Source organism: Populus euphratica, unplaced genomic scaffold (genome assembly GCF_000495115.2).
Source record: "Populus euphratica unplaced genomic scaffold, PopEup_1.0 scaffold6.1, whole genome shotgun sequence".
Lineage (NCBI taxonomy): Eukaryota > Viridiplantae > Streptophyta > Magnoliopsida > Malpighiales > Salicaceae > Populus > Populus euphratica.
The window spans coordinates 1,084,256-1,103,504 of record NW_011499849.1 but is presented as its reverse complement, the minus strand read 5'-3'; the positions used below and the strand labels follow the sequence as shown (position 1 = coordinate 1,103,504).

Here is a 19,249-nt window from a genome sequence, read left to right as displayed (position 1 = left end):
GTCTTTTGAGTTATCAAAACGTCACCGGATAAGGAATAGTCCCGCCAATTGCTAGCATGTTCTTCAGGCACACACAAATAAAGTAATCGGGTTGTGGATGCTGGTTCCATGACTGTTGGATGAATCAGTGCAGGCGGCCTCTTAAGAAACTCCCCACCGTTGATGATTAGGCTATGTTTAATAATGTGCTAATGGACAGGCCAAATTTGTTTTTACATTGATAAATGATGTATCTGCTATCTGCAGCTGTGAACTTCAGCTATTAGCTTTCATTGATCCAAAATGCAATCTCTCAAAGCATGGTTCGCCTCCAGTTCAAACACAAATGCAGCTGGAAAACATCATTACAATCTATAGAAGTTGGGCTCACATCTGCCTATCTCAAAGCATAAGGGAGGGGTTCCTCAACCCAAACTAGCAAAAATTGAGTTCATGATGTGGCCACGAAATTCAAAAGACTCCACTTTCAGATTTGAACGCGCCCCCCATTATTCATGTATAAATTGTAAAGTCGAGGTTCCCTGTCCTTGGAGTAGAACACCAGGTATCTTCATAAAAATTCATCTGGCTACTGACCGCTTTGCCCCTCTTGTTAACTTCAAAGGGATATCTGCTAGGGCAACTTTTTCCATTTTCCTCGGGCCTTCAGCATTTTCTGGCAGCGAGCAAGATTGAGAAGTGGTGTCGAGCTGCAGCGCTGATTTCTGCTTTCTTGTTTTCTTGACAGGTTTTATAGGGCTTGAATTCATCTGTAAGGATTCAAATTTTTGTTACAAAGCAATGGAAAAGGTCAAAACTAAAAGTAAAGTACTGATACAGCTGATTACACTTCGAATCTTATAACAAAATATTAAGAACATTGAAGGGGAAGTGACTGAAAGAAAAATAATTGCCGACTTCAATTTTCAAAACATTACTGTTACCAAAACTGAAAAAATATCAAATGGAAAAGGTTGGCTCAAAAACAAGAACAGTTAAATGTTAAAGTGAAGCTTACCTGCGCATTCCCAATTTCATGCAAAGGTTTCCTTAGAGGTTGAAGATCATTATTCAAGTCAGCAGATTGAGACATGATAACATCTTTTCCTGTCTCGGATGAACTGGATACGTGCAACTTTTGAGCTACCTCTGATTGTTGGGAGTCATCCGCCTTGCTTGAGACTTTTCTATTGGTGCACTTCAATGCTGCACACCCACAACATGCCCCACAGCTTCCTCCAGCAGCCCGACATTCACATTTTGTTGTCTTGCAGAGGGATTTCTTGCTGCACGAGCAGCAAACACCTGATGCAGATTTCCCCATGACAGCAGTATTTCCTCCTGAACCTTCTGATTCATATGTATCCGTTCCTGATAGCTCAATACTACTTCCGACTGAAAAAGAGGACTGGACCACACCTACCTGATCAAAAAATGCCACCTCTACATTAGATCCAAATTTTCTGGCCTTTCTGCATAGACTAATTTGCTTTTACTGAGAAAGATTCTAACTAATCAAAGCTTCCTTTGTACAATTCAAGCTCAAAAGATCAAGTAAAAGCAGGACATGGAAACAGCCAGCCAGATGCTCTTACCTGTGGGTTCCTTGAATTAACTTGTGCCTTGGCCATTCCCAGTCGACTGACCAAACTACTTAACCTGGTAACTTCTTCTTTCAAGTCCCTTAACTCGCTATCCCTCACTGTGCATTCAACTTCCTTATCCTGCAACAGGCACCTTAAAGAACACAGAAAGAACAAGTTCAATCAAAGGCATACTGATCACATGTACGAGTACAGAGGAAAGAAAACTGTAAATTGAGGGAAAACGTGTTCAGCAACTAAACACACCTGTAATTTTCAAGCCTTAGCTTCTCTGCTTCTTCCTCAAACTTTCTGACCTCACAATCCATCCTAAAGAAATTTGATGGAACCACTTTGTATCAATTGATGATGAGAATGGAAGAAATCAACACTAAGTTTGAAACTAATAAGATAACATGAAGATCAATATCAGGTATGACAATAAAAACTTTGTTAGAAAACCACAAAGTAAAAAATTTACAAACATTGACACGAAAAAATGTATGAGGATGAAAGGGTGAGCCATTTAGCATTGAATAGAGTACGAGGACTTACTCTTCCATTTGACGTTCATATTCAGAACGTATTTCCTCCACCCGTGCTGCAACTTTAAGCTCAAGCTCAATACCCTACACGATGGCATCTCAAGAGATATATAAATTAAAAAAGCCAAAGCATAAATAAATGAACCTATTTTCAGCATAAAAAAAAAAAGGCTCACTCATATCTAAAAAGTGCAGTAACAAATAATAACGATTTTTGTCCCTTAATTCACAGCTGGAAATGAAAAAACTATAGCAGAGTTTAACCCAGAGTGCAAACCCTATACTTCAATGTGACCTTTCAAATCAAACCACGATAGCAAAAGGCATTTATGAGCAGAAATTAGATAGCTTCAATGAGCGATATCAATCAATTGTTGGTGTTTTGTTAGAAAATAATATAAATCATATCTTGGAACCTCATCTAATAGCTTAAGCTTTTAGGTGAGATGGTTCTTTGACATGGTATCAGAGCCTTGATGACCAAGCGGTCACGAGTTCGAATCTCACTATTCCTATTTATTTGATAAGCACAAGGTAATATGAGTCTGTGCAAATTTCAAGCCCAAAGGGCTTTCACTTGAAAGAGTGTGTTAGAGAATAATATAAATCATATCTTGGAACCTCATCTAATAGCTTAAGCTTTTAGGTGAGATGGTTCTTTGACATGTTTAGAATATGAATATGAAATGAGAATTATTTCAATTCTATCAATTCATAGACTTAAAAGGTGTTATTCACCAGAGGTATGTCCAGACAGTCACCATGATATCATTGGGCTAGAAGGAATTCACCCATGAGAATAAATCTATGTGCAACTGTCATCCCAAACACCACCACTAAACATGCACATAAATACACATTCTGTAGAGCACCTCGTCATTTACAAATCAGTATGTTCACAGATGCACAGGCACACACAATCTAGTCATGCTCATCATCAGTACCTGGCTTCCTGCATTGTTGCCAGCTTTAACGCCTGTACAAGATTTCGGAATAAACAAAAAGTCAATGAATTATACTATTAAACAAATCAAACGTGAATTGTATGAAGCACTGGAACCACTTACCAGAATTTTTTTGAGAAAAAGCCTTTCGAGATTCTAATATACACTTCAGCCGTTTAGCTGCCATTGAAGCTTCCTCTGTCTTTCGTTGTAATACCTAGTGTTGAAGCACAAGAATCAAGAAAAATGACTCTCTAGAAGTTATTCATGAAAAAAAGATAAATGGACCAGAATGATTCTAACAGATGTTTATTAAGGAGTATAAATATTATTAATTAAAAAAAAAGTGTTTTGGGGAACATAGAAACATTGAAAGAAGAATGAAATTACCAGCTTTTGTCTCTGGTTCAAAGCCAACAGCTTACGCATTTCGTACTGGTTCCTTCTTTGCTCTTTCTTCATCTGTTGATATGGAAACTCAATACATTAATGCCATACCTCCCTAAACACAAAAGTTTGCATTCCCAAGCTACAAGATGCTACAAACTAATTAAACGCAAAAATAGCTCCCTTACAGTAACCACAGACCTGAAGAACTTCTCTTTCCAGCGAAGCTTTTGATAGCCTGAATTGCACGGAGTCTAACTTCATCTTACATAGGAGTTGAACCTTGTGCAGTGAAATAAAAAAAAAAAAAAAAGCAAATTTAGTGAAACAAGCAAGTTTTACATCCTGACAAATTAATTTGCCAAGGCATGCTCCAACTATAGCAACAACAAAAAATCACCTTCTGAGCCTTTAATCTCTGAATCTCATCCGGTCTCCCTGATTCACCATTCTTTTGTTTTAGCTTTGATAACTGAGAATGTGCATTTAGTTTCTTCTTCAATTCCATGACCTGAAAATGGCACAATATTTGTTACAGATATGCTAGTGCGAATATCATAATGTGACTTAAAACCCACCTGTTCTTCAAGGTTTCGTAATTTCTGGATGTCATCTTGTTTCCTTTTTCCAACACTGCCACAAACGGAAATCGGTGACGAAATTTTAGCACCATCCTTTTCCTTCAATTCCTCAATCTCCCTCTGCCGATTCGTGAGCAAAATAAAAAAAACTTTAACCCTTAATTTTTCCCGTTTCCACTGAATCAATTGACTAAAATACTAATAAGACCAAGCCAATAGTAAATTCCCTTAGTTTGAAATTTCAAATTTCCAACATCCTTATTTGAAAAAATATTTACAAGATTCTAATATCTTTTCGTTTCCTACAACTTCTAAGGAGACAAACAGATTTAAATTTAAAAAAAAAAAACAGTAAAGTAAATGTCCAAATAATCGGCAAATCAGAAGCACGTGGTGTTAGTTTTTGAAACCGAGAGTTACCTTAAGAGCTTCGTTTTCTTTCTCCAAGTCGTGAACTCTCTTGTCGCAATCCTGGTTCTGTTTTGGTTGGTCACTTTCGTCTTTAGATGGAGAAGAGGAATCGGCAATGCTTGATCGCTTCGATCTGCGATTTCCCTTCTTCATTTTAAGCGCCGATTATCTGATCGAATTGATGCAATCGTCTCTCCCTCGACGGCTGATTCTTGGCAAGTGAAGCTGCGAGGATTCAGAAGAGCGTCTTTATTTTTGAATTTGATTTGGTTTCCCTCTTCCACTTGTATTATTATGTTATAAAAACACTAAGAGCCTCTTTCTCTTTACGGGCACACAGATTTTAAAAAACAATTAAATTAAATTATTTTATATATATTTTTTAATTATTTTAATATGCTAATATTAAAAATAAATTTTAAAAAATAAAAAACACTATCTAAAACATGTTAAAACATGTGGCTTTTTTCTTTTTGCAAATGGATACTGCTTAAGCAAACACAAAATACTATAGACTGACTTATTGTTTGTTATTTAATAATTCATTTTGATTCTTAAAGCTTAAAGTTTTATTTTGAAAGATTTCATCCTAATTGAAAATTAATTGCTTTTGATTTTTTAGGTAGGAGTGGAACTAAAAAAAAAAGAGATTGAAATGAAAAAAAAAAAAGATCAAATATGGGTGGTGTGATAGATTTCATGAAAAATACACTTAGGTTTTTAATCTTAGAAAATAACACAATTTAAATAATTTAGATCCTTTTAAATTTCAAAAAAAATTATTTTTGATACAAAAATTTATTTGTATTATTTTTCAATCTATTATTAGAGAAGAGGGTCACAGAATTCTAACAACATAAGAGAAATTTGCTATTCAAGCTATTTTCAACCAAAATGGATTTTTTTTATTTTCGTGAATTTCATGAAATAAGATAGGTTTGTTAACAACCAAAATGGATTTTTTTTATTTCCGTGAATTTCATGAAATAAGATAGGTTTGATTATGGTGCTTTAAAGTCTCAATATTGCTTCAAAAACATATTTAAGTTGGGAAAGATAAATCAAACTTGATTTGAGTTTAGGTTTTTGGACATTTCTCAAGTTTTTTGGGTTGGTTTCGTGGTTTTTGTATTTATATTTTAAAAAATAGAGGTGAATGATAAGTTTTATAAGTTGTTTATCTTTTTAAAAAATATAAAAACAAAGTTATAAATCAAGCCCAAACGCATAAGCGGGGACTTGAAGGCTCAATCATGTATCTAGGTCTTTTCTTGTAATGACCCACACCCTTTTTTGTTTCTTTTATTTATATATATTTAGGTTAAGTATAAATTTAAGAGAAAATATTATTTAATCTGGTTGAGTTAGTGACATGGATCACAAGTTTGACAAATTAAGTCATGATACTCAATCTATTTTTTTAATTTATCTTTTTTTAATTGAAACTTGTTTTTAATTTCCTTTTAAAATAATTTTTAAATTTTTATTTCAATTAATATCACTCATTTGTGATTTTTTTTTACTTATTTAACATTTTTTGATAAATATATTTTAAAAAAATATTTTGTGTGTATGTAATTTTTGAAGAGATTTTTCTATTCATCCCTAATTTTTTTTTATCTTTTTGTATAAATGAATTTTATTTTTTAAAATAATTTTTTTATTTTCATATAATATTTATAATATATGAAACATTGCATAATATTTTTTTTATTTTTTATTTTATTCAAACAATTTATTATGTATGTCTATCTTTTTTTATTGTTTGATTAAATAAAAAATTTATTTAAAAAAAATTATAAACACAACTTAATATATTTTTTATCTTACGAGATTAAATATCTTGATCTATATCTGTATCTCTATCTTTCTAGGTTTATTTTTAGTTATCATTAATGATTTTTTTATTTATTAAAAAATATAGTTTTTGATTTATTTAATTACATATATGTATAATATTTTTTATTTTCACTTAATTTTTTTTTAATTACAAAGTATGTCAAAACAATATGTGAATAGAATTTTTTTATATAAAAAAATATTTAACTCGTGATGAATGATAATTTAAATAACTAGTTTTATTACAAATGTAAAAATAAAATGTACTCTCTCTCTTTACTTGGGATGCCACCACGTTTTCCTCTATAAAAAATTTCTACCATTTTATTTGTGTCTCAATTACTATTTACTGCCATGTTTGCGCTCAAGATGGAGTTGTTTTATATATGTTTGTGTATTTGGAATTTCATGAAACATGAGAACTTTGTAAAAATTATAAATTCATACATAGAATAAAGCATGTGTAACAAAATTAGGATTCTTTATCTCATTGAAAATTTTGAACACTAAAAAAAACATGGTTTTAAGAAATAAATTAGGAAAATCATTTTCCAATTAATAAAAATATTTTTTTAAAAGAATAATATGACCGATTTGTGTTGAATTACATGATTTAAATAGATTGTGAAAAAGAAGAAGCAGGAGTTGAGGTTTATTATCGTGTTTTCGGTTTTTTGTTTTTAAAAACCAATGTTATAAAAAATATATAAAGCCAACAATTCATTGTTAAAGAAATTTAATTGTTTTTTCCTACTTTGTTTGGAAGTAGAAAACGATACCGAACAACTTAATCCTTTTTCCATTTGTTAAAACGTGCTTAAATTTCTATCCATGGCATCAAATGTTCAGAGAAGCGAGGTGAACTTTTCAATGGACCAATGAAATATGAATCTGTATCGACATTAACAAAGAGCAAAGCATCACATCGGAGAGACAGATATGAATTCCTAATCTAAATCTGTCTTGTTTGATTTCTAGAAAGAAATCAATTACCCAGACCATCGGAGTACACAATCAAGGTAACAATAGAGCTCCATGTCCACCCTCCATTTTTTCCAAACAAATTCATCCAAAAAATAATCTTAACGGTACTGGTATACATGTTAACGGCCGTAGTTCTCTTTCTCATCGGATGTTCTTTTCGGTCGGGCAGGGCTTCTGGTAGGAAGCACACCGGTCTCTTTATTTATTGATTCTTCTGCTTGATCAGCATTCCTGTCTCTCAGAATGATGCCACCGTGTGAAGCTGATCTCATAGCCCTCGGTAGCCTCAAAGGAATTTGTGCCTCACTTGCACTGTTATCTGTTTCACTTACAGTGTTCGGTGCAGCCGATCGCATAGCCCTAGGTAACTTCAAAGGAATGTCTGCTTCGCTTGCACCATTATCATCAGCCTTTAGGAGGGCAGCTTCAGTGTTTTCTGATCTTGCGGTGGGTGGAGGAACAGGAACAAGCTGAATTACTGATTTGCGCCATTTCTTTCTCTGGTTTCCGTTTGGTGCATTGGATTTGGCCTGCAGGAGATATGAATTAAAAGATATATAAAAAAAAAAAAAAGACGAAAACCAATGAGAGTTGATAATGAACTCGAGCCGAAAAAAGAAAACCAATTTGCATCAATGAATATGCAAAAAAAAGAATCACCAATTGATTACTTCAAAACGAGCATACCATCGTGTTGCCTATATCGGACAGAGGCTTCCTTCCCACCACACTATCATCACTTGTTTCTCTAGGCTTCTCAACCAGGGCACTTTCTAGTAACATGGCACCATGAGAAGCAAGGACCTGATTGTTTTCTGTTTCATTAGATCCAAGTTCCGAATCTGGAATTGTAGCAGCTCCTCTATTAGAACATTTATTTGGCATGCAGCCACACGATATCCCACAACAACCCCCAGATGCTCGACACTGGCACTTGGATGTCTTGCATAATGAGTATTTACTACAAGCACAACATACTGGAACAGCAGTGGCTGCCTCACCAGAACAATCTGACTTGGAGTTTTCAGGATCATGGATGTCTCCTGTACTGGAACGGGCTTTGTTTTTAAAATTTATTTTCTTTCTCTGCCGCTTCCCTGACATTACCCATTCATCGTCAGTCGCCTCTTTCTCTGATTGTACCCATTCATCATCCATCGAATCATTATCTGAATGTTCTGATTCAGATGTATCCATATCATCCAATATGATTGGGGTGCTTTGTTGTGTCTGAACAAACAAACAAACAAACCGAAAAATAAAGAAAAGGGCTATGAGATTAGGGAATAGCGAAGAATTCATTTGTAAGACTATCCAGCAAAACAAGCTTATATATCTATAAATATACCTGTCTATGCATGTCGAGCTTGCATCCTTCAGAATCGACCTCACTTTTGGTGGAGTATTTTTTCAATGCTGAACTCTGTTAATAGATCATGCAATCAGTATTTGATAAATTGAGAAATTGTTCAAACAAAATAGAAATAGGAAGATGAAGACAGAATTTTCCTAGCAAGCCTTGTAATTAGCTACCATCTGATTCTTTTTCGAAGATTAAAGATGTCTTACGAATGACGGAATACCATTTGTAAACGAGGGCACTTCACATCTAAATCCTTGAGTAGGAATGCGTGTTTGAAATAGGAAGTTGAAGACAGAATTTTCTAGGTTCGAAACATCTACCAAATTTTACAAAATCCAAGGCGCCAAATGCAATATTAACGAGATTCAAACAAGAAATATTCATTAAAAAAACTACAAAAATAACTGATGACCTCCAATTGTCCATAAAAACATCCCATTATATACTAGCAAATCTTGTAATTTGTTTCCATCTAATTCTTTTGCAAAGATGGAATCTTTCTTCAGAATGACTGAATACCAATCTGTAAACAGGGAAACTTACATCTAAATCATTTTGCAAGCAAAGATAGCGTGTATCCTCGTGTGTGGGAATATGTGTTTGGTCATATGACAATTTCTAATGATGCAAGTCAAAGTTACTAGCAAAACCCCCCTAAAATCCTATTTACCAGAAAACGTTGCTTCCATCTATCTTATCTCGGGTAGCAAACCTTTCAGCCTTGCATTAGGTATCCACTTCTCCCCTTTCCCCAATTTAACAAGTGAATGAAAGCAATACAAGTCATCAAAGAATTATCATCGGATCATTTTAAAGCAATCAATCGAATCATTTCCACCTTACATGCATTTGGATGTAAGATAAAACTATAGTATCCGTACCAATCCGGTTGACGTCAGTAATGCATTATTATATATCCTTAGACCACACACAATTAATTAACAAAAACAAAAACAGATGATAGTTTTATTGTCAACTACCTCACATAATACTGTTTATTAATTTATTATTTGTTGTAATGATATATATATATATATGTGTGTGTGTGTGTGTGCGTGTGTTTTCTTAACTAATTTTATCATTCAATATTTAATTTAATAATTTGATATGGCTTACTTACTATATGATTATTTTAGTTTCATGACTATTATTTCAGGTTTTAGTTTATTTAACAGCTTAACTAGTTGATTAAAATTTTTAATTAATATTTTTTATTTTATCATTTAATATTGAATTAATTTATAACTAGACTCTATAATTTATTTTAGTTTGTTTTTTATGAGATTATCTTAATTTCATGACTTGAGTTATAAGTTAGGTGAGTTTACCCGAGTTGATTTGGATTTTTTTATTATCTTTTTTAAATTAAATATTTTTTCAATAGAATCCTTTAATAATAAATAAATCAGAAATTAGATTTTATAATTTTCTATGAGGTTATCTCAGTATTGTCATAAACCATAATTTATTTTGATTTTTTTCTATGAGGTTATCTCAATATCATCACAAGATGTATAGGTGCTTGCTTAAGCATCAGAGGCTACGTCAAAGCTCCTTTCTTAGCCTAAGGTGATGGAGTTTGAAAAGGCACCACCTAGACACAAGCATTGATAAAAATTATTTGACACTTAAAATTAGTTTGGAGAGGTACCCTTTTTATTTCTGTTTTTTTTATAAAAAATAAAAGACTCAAGTTTTGTCTTTTTTTAGGTGTTATGCAAGAAAAAAAATTAAAAGGTAGTTTTATAAAAAAACATAGACTAGGGTAAAAAAGAAAGAAAGAAACTCAAGTGAAAGTTAAAGAACAAGAGAAATGGACATGAAAGTTGAAACAAGAATAACAAAAACAAACCTGAAACACCACGTGAGAAGTAGAGAAAAAAGAGTTAAAGGGTGAAAACTAAAGAACTAAAGAACAACAGTGATATTCCTTTAATTTTTTTTCTTTCTTTCTTCTCATATTTTTGTTTTTTAATTTTTCATATAAAAACTCTACTAAGTTATATCATATAAAAATTTTATTGAGGAGCTTCGTAGGTGGCAAATAATAAAGATTATCTTACCAAGTCATGACACATGCAGTTTGCATTAGTATGTTAATCTAGTCAATATACTGAACATGACCATTTTTTCTTTATTAATTGTTCCAAACTTACATCATGTTGACTATGCGTCTGCTTGGATGCTTGCCACGTCACATGTTTTCAACTTTTCATTATTCCAGCAATAATGGTACTATGATTATTTATTTGTAATTCCTCATTATATATATATATATATATATATATATATATATATATATATTAAACATCTACTATTTAAATTACATAACATGAATTATAAACGGAAATCGTATGTTTTCACCTAAAATTTTGTATGAACATGCATACTGCAATGTACAAGAATATGTTTCAAGTCTTCTAGATGTGTTGGATCAATATTTTTATTTGTGTAATTTTAATGTTTTCATGTCCTCGTTTTTTTTTACATTTCACTTTGATAAAAAGAAAAAAAAAATAGCGAGTGAAGAATATTAAAGGGCAACAAGAGAGATCTTGTGTGGAAGTACAACTATATTATAACTACTTGCTACTTTAAATTATTTTATTTTGTTTTAAAGGTGAAAAATATAATTTTATATGATTATATTATGATATTTTATATTTTCTTTTGATTTTCTAATAATCTAATCTTAATTGGTATATATTTTAGATTTATATATCATACGAGTTAAACATCTTGGTTCATTTAAGCAAAACATTAACAATGCCTAGATTACATTAAAAGAAAAATCAATCCTACACACAGCATAGCTTAGGTAAACGATATAATGCATGCTAAGGACCATAAGCAAGACTAATTTTCAACTTTTCTTTTTAAATCTGCTGTGTGACTCCAAACCAGATTAAGGAACAAGTAATTGATAAACAGCTAACCTGTAACTTCACTTGATGAAAGAGTTCTGCCTTTTGCATTTCAAGATGCCTGGCAAGAGTGGTCAGTTTCACCACTTTTTCCTTCAAATCTCTTATTTCAGTATCCTTTTCTCTGCAGTCAACTTCTTTATCTCGCAACAAACACCTAAAAAAATAGGAGTAATCCGGATAAATCAATTACACGCAACATGTAAAACCATAGCCCTGTTCACGTTACATTGAAAAGAAGCTAGCCAATCCAGATAATAAAGCTCTGATAAAAAATTTTGACTTAAGAAACTCAGAAAAATAAAACTGAAGAAGGTCATCACCTGGTGGAGGATGCTATATTGAACAAATAACTCATCATGTTTTTTGCATCAGCAAGTGACCGAACTTGATTCCAACGTCCTCTTCCACTAAAGCCCCGTCCATGCTCTTCTGCTTCTGACAATTGCGATGCCATTGAAACCAAGGTGCTAGAAGAAGCAGCAAGCATGTTTTCAAGAGCAAAAATCCTCGAATTTCTAGCTCCAGGAGACATCGCTGGCGAGCAATCACTGCATTGTTAAAGCCAATTATCTAATTGTTAACTTCCTCAGACTTAATGTTAACATAAAGTCATAAGAGGCCATGATGGGAAATCAAGATGGAGAAAACGAATCACCTTGAATTAGTTTGTTTAAGTATCTCTGCTTCTTCCTTCAACTTTGCAACTTCGTTGGCCATTCTAGCTCTCCTGAAATAACAAGAGGATTTATTTGAATTAGCTAGCGTGGAAGAGCACTGATAGGCAGCCTCAAAGATGTCCTTCATTTGGATAATATATAGCAAAATAAGCAAGGTAACAAATCAAGCGCATCCTCTCACTGTATACTGATGAAGATACAAATATTCTCACAAAGAAATAAATTTAAAAGGAAATGAATTGAAGATTTTTACAGAATATGCATGTAGTTAAGATGCAAAATCAGTGACTCACTCTTGCAGTTGACGCTCATACTCAGAACGTACTTCATGTATGCGTAGTGTGACTTCAAGCTCATGCTCAATTGCCTGCATGAGAGCCTTCACATTGAAAATAAATTGTGTTAGGAGAAAGTCTCAGAAAAATAACAAACCAAAGCCTGATAACAATTATTTATTTATGCACATTCAAAATGCACAATTCTGTCTTAAGACTAAAAGTAGTACCTGAATTCCAGGGCCATTGCCATTTCCAACACCTGTAGTATAGGAAAGTAAATTTTCAACAAAATATTGTTTACAGAAAACAAAAGGGAGGGCAGGAAGTAGTGAATCAACCAACCAATCTTTCTTGATTCTAAAAGCTCTTTTAGCCTTTTTGTTGCCATAGAAGCTTCTTCTGTCTTTCTTTGTAGCACCTGTTTTGAAATACCAAAAGTCAGTAGAATACTTCTGTAAATTAGAAAAAGCGTTCTAAATGCACATCAATTACCATTTTCTGCCTTTGATTCAAAGCTAACAACTTGTGCATCTCGTACTCATTTCTCCTCCCTTCTTTCTTAAGCTGGCAATGAATAAAAAATGTGATCCAAAGAGAATTAATTTCCGTGTCATTTAGAATCTACGGAGGCATGAAAGCAACATCGAGGAGCTAGGATAAATACAATTTCCTTTAATAATAACGTTTCTAAGGAAAAGAATGAAAAGATATCTAGCGTTATAAAGGAAAATATTGTTTTATACTTGCATTTTTACATCTGTGATAAATACAATCCTCTTTATAAGAAAAATATTTATCTTAAGCTTTGTAAATTATGATCGCACAAAATTTGATAAAATCATACATTAAATATTTAAAGACAATTTTTTTCCTTTATGCACCTGAAGAACTTCTTTTTCCCTCGATGCCTTCCATAACCTGAATTGCTCAGATTCTTGCTTGATCTTATGTTGAAGTTGGACCTGGAAACAAATAGGCATGTTAATTCTGTGATAAAAGGAATTGCAACTTAAAATAACTATAAACAAACCTTTTGTCTAACAAAATCGCACCTTTTGAGTCTTGATTCTCTGAATCTCCTCATGCAGTCGTCTTGCAGCCTCATCACTCTTTTGTTTTTGTCTCACTAATTGAGCTTGAGCATCTTGTTTCTTCTTCAACTCTGCAACCTGCAAAGCAGAATATGAATCCGAGAATAATTGCAACTGACAGTATAAGTCTGTGCAGACTCACCTGTGCCTCAAGGACTGTCAACTTTTGAAGATACTCATCCTTTAATTTTTTAGCACCGTCATCAGAAGTAGATGATATATTGCCAAGATTGCATCTCAATTCCCCAATCTCTTTCTGTGCATTGACAACAAAGACAGATTAATATACAAACATGAACCTTGAAAGACTGGAAACATAACATGTCTATTATTACAAAAGCACTGACCTGCAAAACCTTCTTTTCTTGTTCTAAATCGTGAACTTTCTTCTCATAATGTTGCTTAAGAACTGAAGTATCCACACTTGCAAAACGCTTCATTTCAGCCTTCAAAAATTGAAGGAAAAGGGAATGAAGGGCAGTGCTCAAAATGCCAACAAATTGTAGAATAAAAATAAGGAACTGCAGGTCCTAGACAGTCAAAACATAAAGAATCACATACACCTACTATTCCTATATTTAATTTATGTCAGAACTAGTAAGAGTTTCTTTTGTGGCTTAATTGGAAACTTTTGTATGCGGTTGCTCATTAATGAGACTTTTGTGGTTCAAAATCTTCTTCCACCTCATGAACTGCCAGGTCGTTTATTGAGCAGAAAACAGCAGCAGTAGCCAAAAAGTAGTTAGAGGTAGATATTACATCTAATTTTGACAGCACAGGAGTGGAAAGGAAAAATTATATAAAAAATAGCTGAGCTGCCTTTACCTCCTTTTGTTCAAGTTTTCTGTCCAGTTCTTTCAGCTCCCAGTCCAATTTTTCTTGAAGAGAAGAATGTTCTAGCTCCTTTTCCTCATCTTCAACTTCATCTGTATTTGAATCAAAGGAAAATGATTTCAACAATTTTATACAGCTACATCTCATTGGTGAAAATAAAATGCAAGGTTGAATATAAAAAACAGAAACAGCAAATAAAACGATGCTGAGCATCAATAGTTATCGAAGGCATAGCGCTTCTCTAACTAATGATTTTGTGTGACCTACCCATAAAGCTGCCAGATTTAAAAAAAAAAAATGCATGGTTTTGTCGCACATGAGACCAGCATTACCAACATTAAAGATTAAGTATTCAACAACCAAACAACAAATTTACCAAGTAATTCAATTGGAGTGTTCATCATGAAATGAAATACAAAAATGGAGAAAAGACTTTTCAATAATATAAAATAAGAAAACTAACAATCGCACAACAAAATGAGTTAGAATTTCTTATATGTTACCTGAAATGTCTGCTGCTTTTGTGTCAGAATTGGATGAAAACTCATTTAGAGATTGTAACAAAGCATTTTTTGAGCCAAACCTCTCATCATCTGAGTTCATATAATCAACAAATTGAATACACTTCGAGTTGGACAAGTTTTTCAAATGCAGCAACTCTCCTTCTAACTCTTGAATTTTTGATACATACTTCTTCACTAAATCATAATCCTGAAAGATGCTTTAAAACTTTGTGTCATAAAAAGAATTTTGTATCTCGAAAGCTACAATAAGACTGCATCAATCAATTCACACTAACCTGACTTGTACTGGAGTCAATCTCATCCCATGATTTACCATTTCGAGCTGATTCAATTTGCATTAACAATTTGTCCTTTTCAACCTGAAATATTGACTCGGTTGTAATCAATACAAAATAAACATTACAAGAAAGATAATAATTAAAGTAACACACAAACTTAATAACCTGAGCTTCGACAGCACGTTGATTCAAATGTTCACAGGTGAGTTGTCTTTCATGAAGCTCTCGTTGTAGTTCAGCATTACTCCCTTCAAGCAGTGATACTTTGTGTTTGAGTATCTAAAAGAACACATGTCATTAAGTAGTTGAATTTAGAAGACAAGGAGCAGATGTGGGTATTATTTATCATAAATTGATGTACCTGAAGCTCGTCAAATGGGATGGTTGCATCACCACGATAAAATAACAGTTCAGCCTGCAATTGCTCAATTTGGCTTCTCATTCGCTGCATTTGAGCAGACATTGGATCACGATTGACCTAAGAACAAGGGGGGAAATGTCACGAACATGAAAAGAAAGGCATGACAAAACAAAACACAACAAAAAAGTGAAGAAGGCAAAATTACCACTGCTTTGTTTTGAATATTGCGAGCACGATTTGCGTATTTCAAAGTATTCAAGGTCTCCTCTGCATTTGTGTCAGCAGGGCTAACACATGCTATAATAATACGACAATCAAACTGTTGAAGGGAGAAATCTAAAATGCAAAAGTAAACTTCAGGGATGGTGATGCATAAAGATAATAAATGGCATACCAATCATCACCGTTTTGCTGTTTCCTCCCAAAGAATCCTAGAAATTCAAATTCCAGTGACAGCAATAAGCAAGCTTCTATCATGAGAGAATTAATACTTTAAACCAAAAGCAATCACCATGTAGAGCTTACATTTTCACTGCAGTCAATGAAATCTCCCTGAACTATTGCGCAATATTGCAAATGATCCATCATATATAGCTTTTATTTATGTTTTCTTGCCTTTTTTAATAAACAATATACCATATACTTAAGAAATCATGAACCACAAAAGTTACAAGATTTTGTACAGATATTAGAGGCCTAGATCAACATTAACTAACTCCTTTACCTGTAACAAGCGTGTCAACTTGCTGTCACGATAAGGAATATGTCCCCCTTCTTTCCTTTTCTTCTCGTCACCCAATGCACTTATCACATTTCCAAGGGCCAGCAAACCCTTATTGATATGGATGCCTAAAACATGAAAAATCATCAAATGTTTTAACAAGATAAACAAAATAAAACAAACATTGCAGCCACCATTGCACTTTAAGCATTCCTGTTGAATCATATCAGGAATTCTCATTCTCAGCATTATAACAAACAATGGGACTACCTTCCTTGAAACGCATGCCATCAGCTCCTGTTCTTTTTGCACGTTCTGATCCAGCAAGGTCAACCAAGTGTAGTTTTGCACATAACATGTCATCACCGAATTCATCATTATTTACTCCGCTTGGACAGGAAGAAATTTTCTTTTGCTCCATGGTAATTGTAAATATAGCATGCGAGCGACTGGAAACAATGCAACAAGTCTTTAAAATAGTAAATTTAGATGAGAAAATTAACAAAGAAAAGTGCAAAGAGATAACAACAATTGCATTACACATGTTAAGTTCTTTTGGTAGGATTAGACAACTTCAAGTAAAAACAGGTTAGAAAAGGCTTATTCATTAACCGTTTGAAACCATGAGCTCTTTGAAACCAACCTTATGACAGAACAATGACAAAAACTAAGTTAGAGTAATGACATGGTGAAATCCACACCTCGATTGACTGTTCATGTTAGTGCTGCCAGTTGCACGACATAGAGACCCACGCGACAAGTAAGATGCCATCTCCTCTTTATTTCTAACTTCTGCTTCAGTGACACCAGCAAGCGTGATCCCTCCATTTACTGTTTCTCTTATCTGAATTGGTACTCTAGCAGGCACCACAGGCTTTGCAGAATTCACCCCTTCGGCTTTAGAGAAAACTGCCGAATTGGGATCGAGCAAATCGAACACCTCTTCCTTAAATATCTGTTCATTTACCATCAGAAAATTAGCACATGGCTTTACAATAAGAACACAGAGTTATTGCATTGAAGCAGATTTTACCTCAATAAATGAAACCCGTATCAAAAACTCTGTCGATTCTTGAGCAGTCTCCACTCTCTTAAATATACTATCCATTACTTTCGGTATAATCCCACTATTACTTCCTTCTCCAGTGTAACTAGTCCCCATAGTATACGTTTTCCCCGAACCAGTCTAATTTTTAACAAACAAGACACCCCGTGTTAAAATCATAAATATACACAGACTAGCAAACAAAAGAAATTCATCAAACAAATTAGACGTTAGACCTGGCCATATGCAAGGACGGTGGCATTGTAGCCATTTAAAAGTGCCTCTACCAGTGGAGCAACACAATCGTTGAAAATATCTGAAGAAGGTGACGCAGTGCTCTTATACACGTAATCGTAAGTGAACGAATGCGAGCCGATCTGAACCTGAAATTTTTTTTAAGCAAACAGTCAATTTAACAAATAAAATCAGATACTTAACGGTATTAATTATTGAAACCTGGAAAATGTAAGACAATAAGATTTGAAAAGGAGAGAAGGGGGATACGATACCTGCGGCTCTCCAGGAACAACGGTGATGATGTCTGTACAACCATTGAGAAGCTCTGGTGTGATCAACGGCCGAATATTAACTGCAACTCTCACGCACTCCGAGTTCTCCATCTCTGTTTTTTTCAAAATCGATTCGGGCACGAAAACCTAAACCATATCCAGTATTGAAACCACAAGCCAGATTAAAATCAAATGCACAATGACGTTAGAGAAACAAGAGAAGGAGAGATTTAAATCCACCCTAACATTTCTGGTAACGCATGAATTGACGAAACAGAGATCTGTGAGCTACCTGAGGGAGACGGAAAAATTAGGATTTTTATTATTAATGTTGAGGGTTGGTTAGATTATCAGAGAGAGAGACATGAATGGAGGAAAGGAGAGAGTGGGGTTGTGTTTTTTTTGAAAGGGCGTGTTGGAGGATGGAATTGATTAAGATTATTGAAGTGGAATTAAGGGAAAGGCGCTTCAAGTCCGAATTCAAATGTTTAGTGGGGGTAAGTCACGTGGGGGGGATGTGGTGATTGGCAACGGCACAATGTGGTCTTCCGAGTTGTATTTTAAAAGCATCCGATCCGGACAGCCTCGCCCCCTTCCTGGGTTTGCTTTGGAAAAAAACAACCAGTATCAATTCAAAATAACTAGCTTGTACGGAGTGCAAAACCATTTTTTATTCATCAAGTCAAATTCATATATATATATATATAAATTTCAGCGTTTTTTGTATAGAAGTTATTTTATCAAACTTTCTGAATTTATCCCTTTTTAAATAAAAAGGAAAGAAAATCTATAATCTTCGAATTTTATGTTTTATTGATTTTTTTCTTTTTTTCTTTTTTTCTTGGAATTTTGTTTTGTTGATTTTAACTTTGTGACACAAACTAATTTTTATAAATCCCTCTAAAAATACCCTTTGGCAAATAACTGAAAGACAACATTTATGGTTATTTGAACGAACCACAATTGTTGTGTCTTTTTTTCATTGTTGTTAAAATTATAAATTAATTTGTAAAATCATATGTGTGAACTTAAATTCAAAAATTAAAAATCAATAAATTGAACTTGACTTGTATATAAAATCAGTAAACTGAGTTAAAATTATGAAATTTTACAAGTTTACATGTTTATAGAAAATATAAATATAATCGTTGACTCCTAAATTTTCCTCTAATATAAATATAATCGTTGACTCTATTTTTAATTTATTTTTATTTTTCTTTAAAAACTTTATTTTTGCACTTGGTTATAGTTATTTTTCAAAGTGTTTTTTATATTAAAATACATCAAAATGATTTTTTTATTTTTTTAGATCAGTACATTAAAACAATACAAAACATATAAAAAATAAAAAATTTTAATAAAAAATAATTTTTTAAAAAATATAAATA

The 19,249-nt window shown here is 33.2% G+C and overlaps 2 protein-coding genes across 2 annotated transcripts; both read right to left on the bottom strand.

The window, feature by feature from the left end:
* Nucleotides 1-230: 230 nt before the first annotated feature.
* LOC105120444 (chromosome-associated kinesin-like protein) lies at nt 231-4,700 on the bottom strand. The gene is made up of 12 exons (XM_011018636.1): nt 4,440-4,700; nt 4,017-4,139; nt 3,839-3,949; nt 3,640-3,720; nt 3,442-3,513; nt 3,175-3,268; nt 3,052-3,083; nt 2,118-2,191; nt 1,830-1,892; nt 1,575-1,716; nt 998-1,402; nt 231-749 (listed from the first exon to the last, which is right to left on the bottom strand). Exons 1-12 carry the CDS (start codon nt 4,581-4,583, stop codon nt 561-563), a joined length of 1,530 nt encoding a protein of 509 aa, XP_011016938.1. The 5' UTR covers nt 4,584-4,700; the 3' UTR covers nt 231-560.
* A 2,413-nt stretch (nt 4,701-7,113) lies between these two features.
* On the bottom strand, nt 7,114-18,319 carry LOC105120442 (chromosome-associated kinesin KIF4-like). Its single transcript, XM_011018635.1, has 28 exons — nt 18,154-18,319; nt 17,862-18,008; nt 17,589-17,735; nt 17,341-17,493; nt 17,009-17,262; nt 16,578-16,756; nt 16,311-16,435; nt 15,981-16,017; nt 15,792-15,883; nt 15,587-15,703; nt 15,391-15,504; nt 15,223-15,306; nt 14,927-15,134; nt 14,415-14,515; nt 13,937-14,035; nt 13,732-13,845; nt 13,551-13,667; nt 13,380-13,460; nt 12,991-13,062; nt 12,841-12,916; nt 12,726-12,757; nt 12,514-12,599; nt 12,199-12,270; nt 11,864-12,091; nt 11,553-11,697; nt 8,602-8,676; nt 7,941-8,483; nt 7,114-7,783 (listed from the first exon to the last, which is right to left on the bottom strand). Exons 2-28 carry the CDS (start codon nt 17,970-17,972, stop codon nt 7,373-7,375), a joined length of 3,873 nt encoding a protein of 1,290 aa, XP_011016937.1. The 5' UTR covers nt 17,973-18,008; nt 18,154-18,319; the 3' UTR covers nt 7,114-7,372.
* Between the last annotated feature and the right edge of the window lie 930 nt (nt 18,320-19,249).

Excerpts from the sequence above, each read along its gene's own strand:
- LOC105120444 (XM_011018636.1), bottom strand. The coding sequence starts at position 4,583 with ATGAAGAAGGGAAATCGCAGATCGAAGCGATCAAGCATTGCCGATTCC. Across the intron at positions 3,514-3,639 it reads TGGAAAGAGAAGTTCTTCAG|ATGAAGAAAGAGCAAAGAAG; the intron begins GTCTGTGGTTAC and ends CCATATCAACAG. Across the intron at positions 3,269-3,441 it reads TGAACCAGAGACAAAAGCTG|GTATTACAACGAAAGACAGA; the intron begins GTAATTTCATTC and ends CTTCAACACTAG.
- LOC105120442 (XM_011018635.1), bottom strand. The coding sequence starts at position 17,972 with ATGGAGAACTCGGAGTGCGTGAGAGTTGCAGTTAATATTCGGCCGTTG. Across the intron at positions 16,757-17,008 it reads AACATGAACAGTCAATCGAG|TCGCTCGCATGCTATATTTA; the intron begins GTGTGGATTTCA and ends CATTGTTTCCAG. Across the intron at positions 13,461-13,550 it reads AGAGAATCAAGACTCAAAAG|GTCCAACTTCAACATAAGAT; the intron begins GTGCGATTTTGT and ends ATTTGTTTCCAG.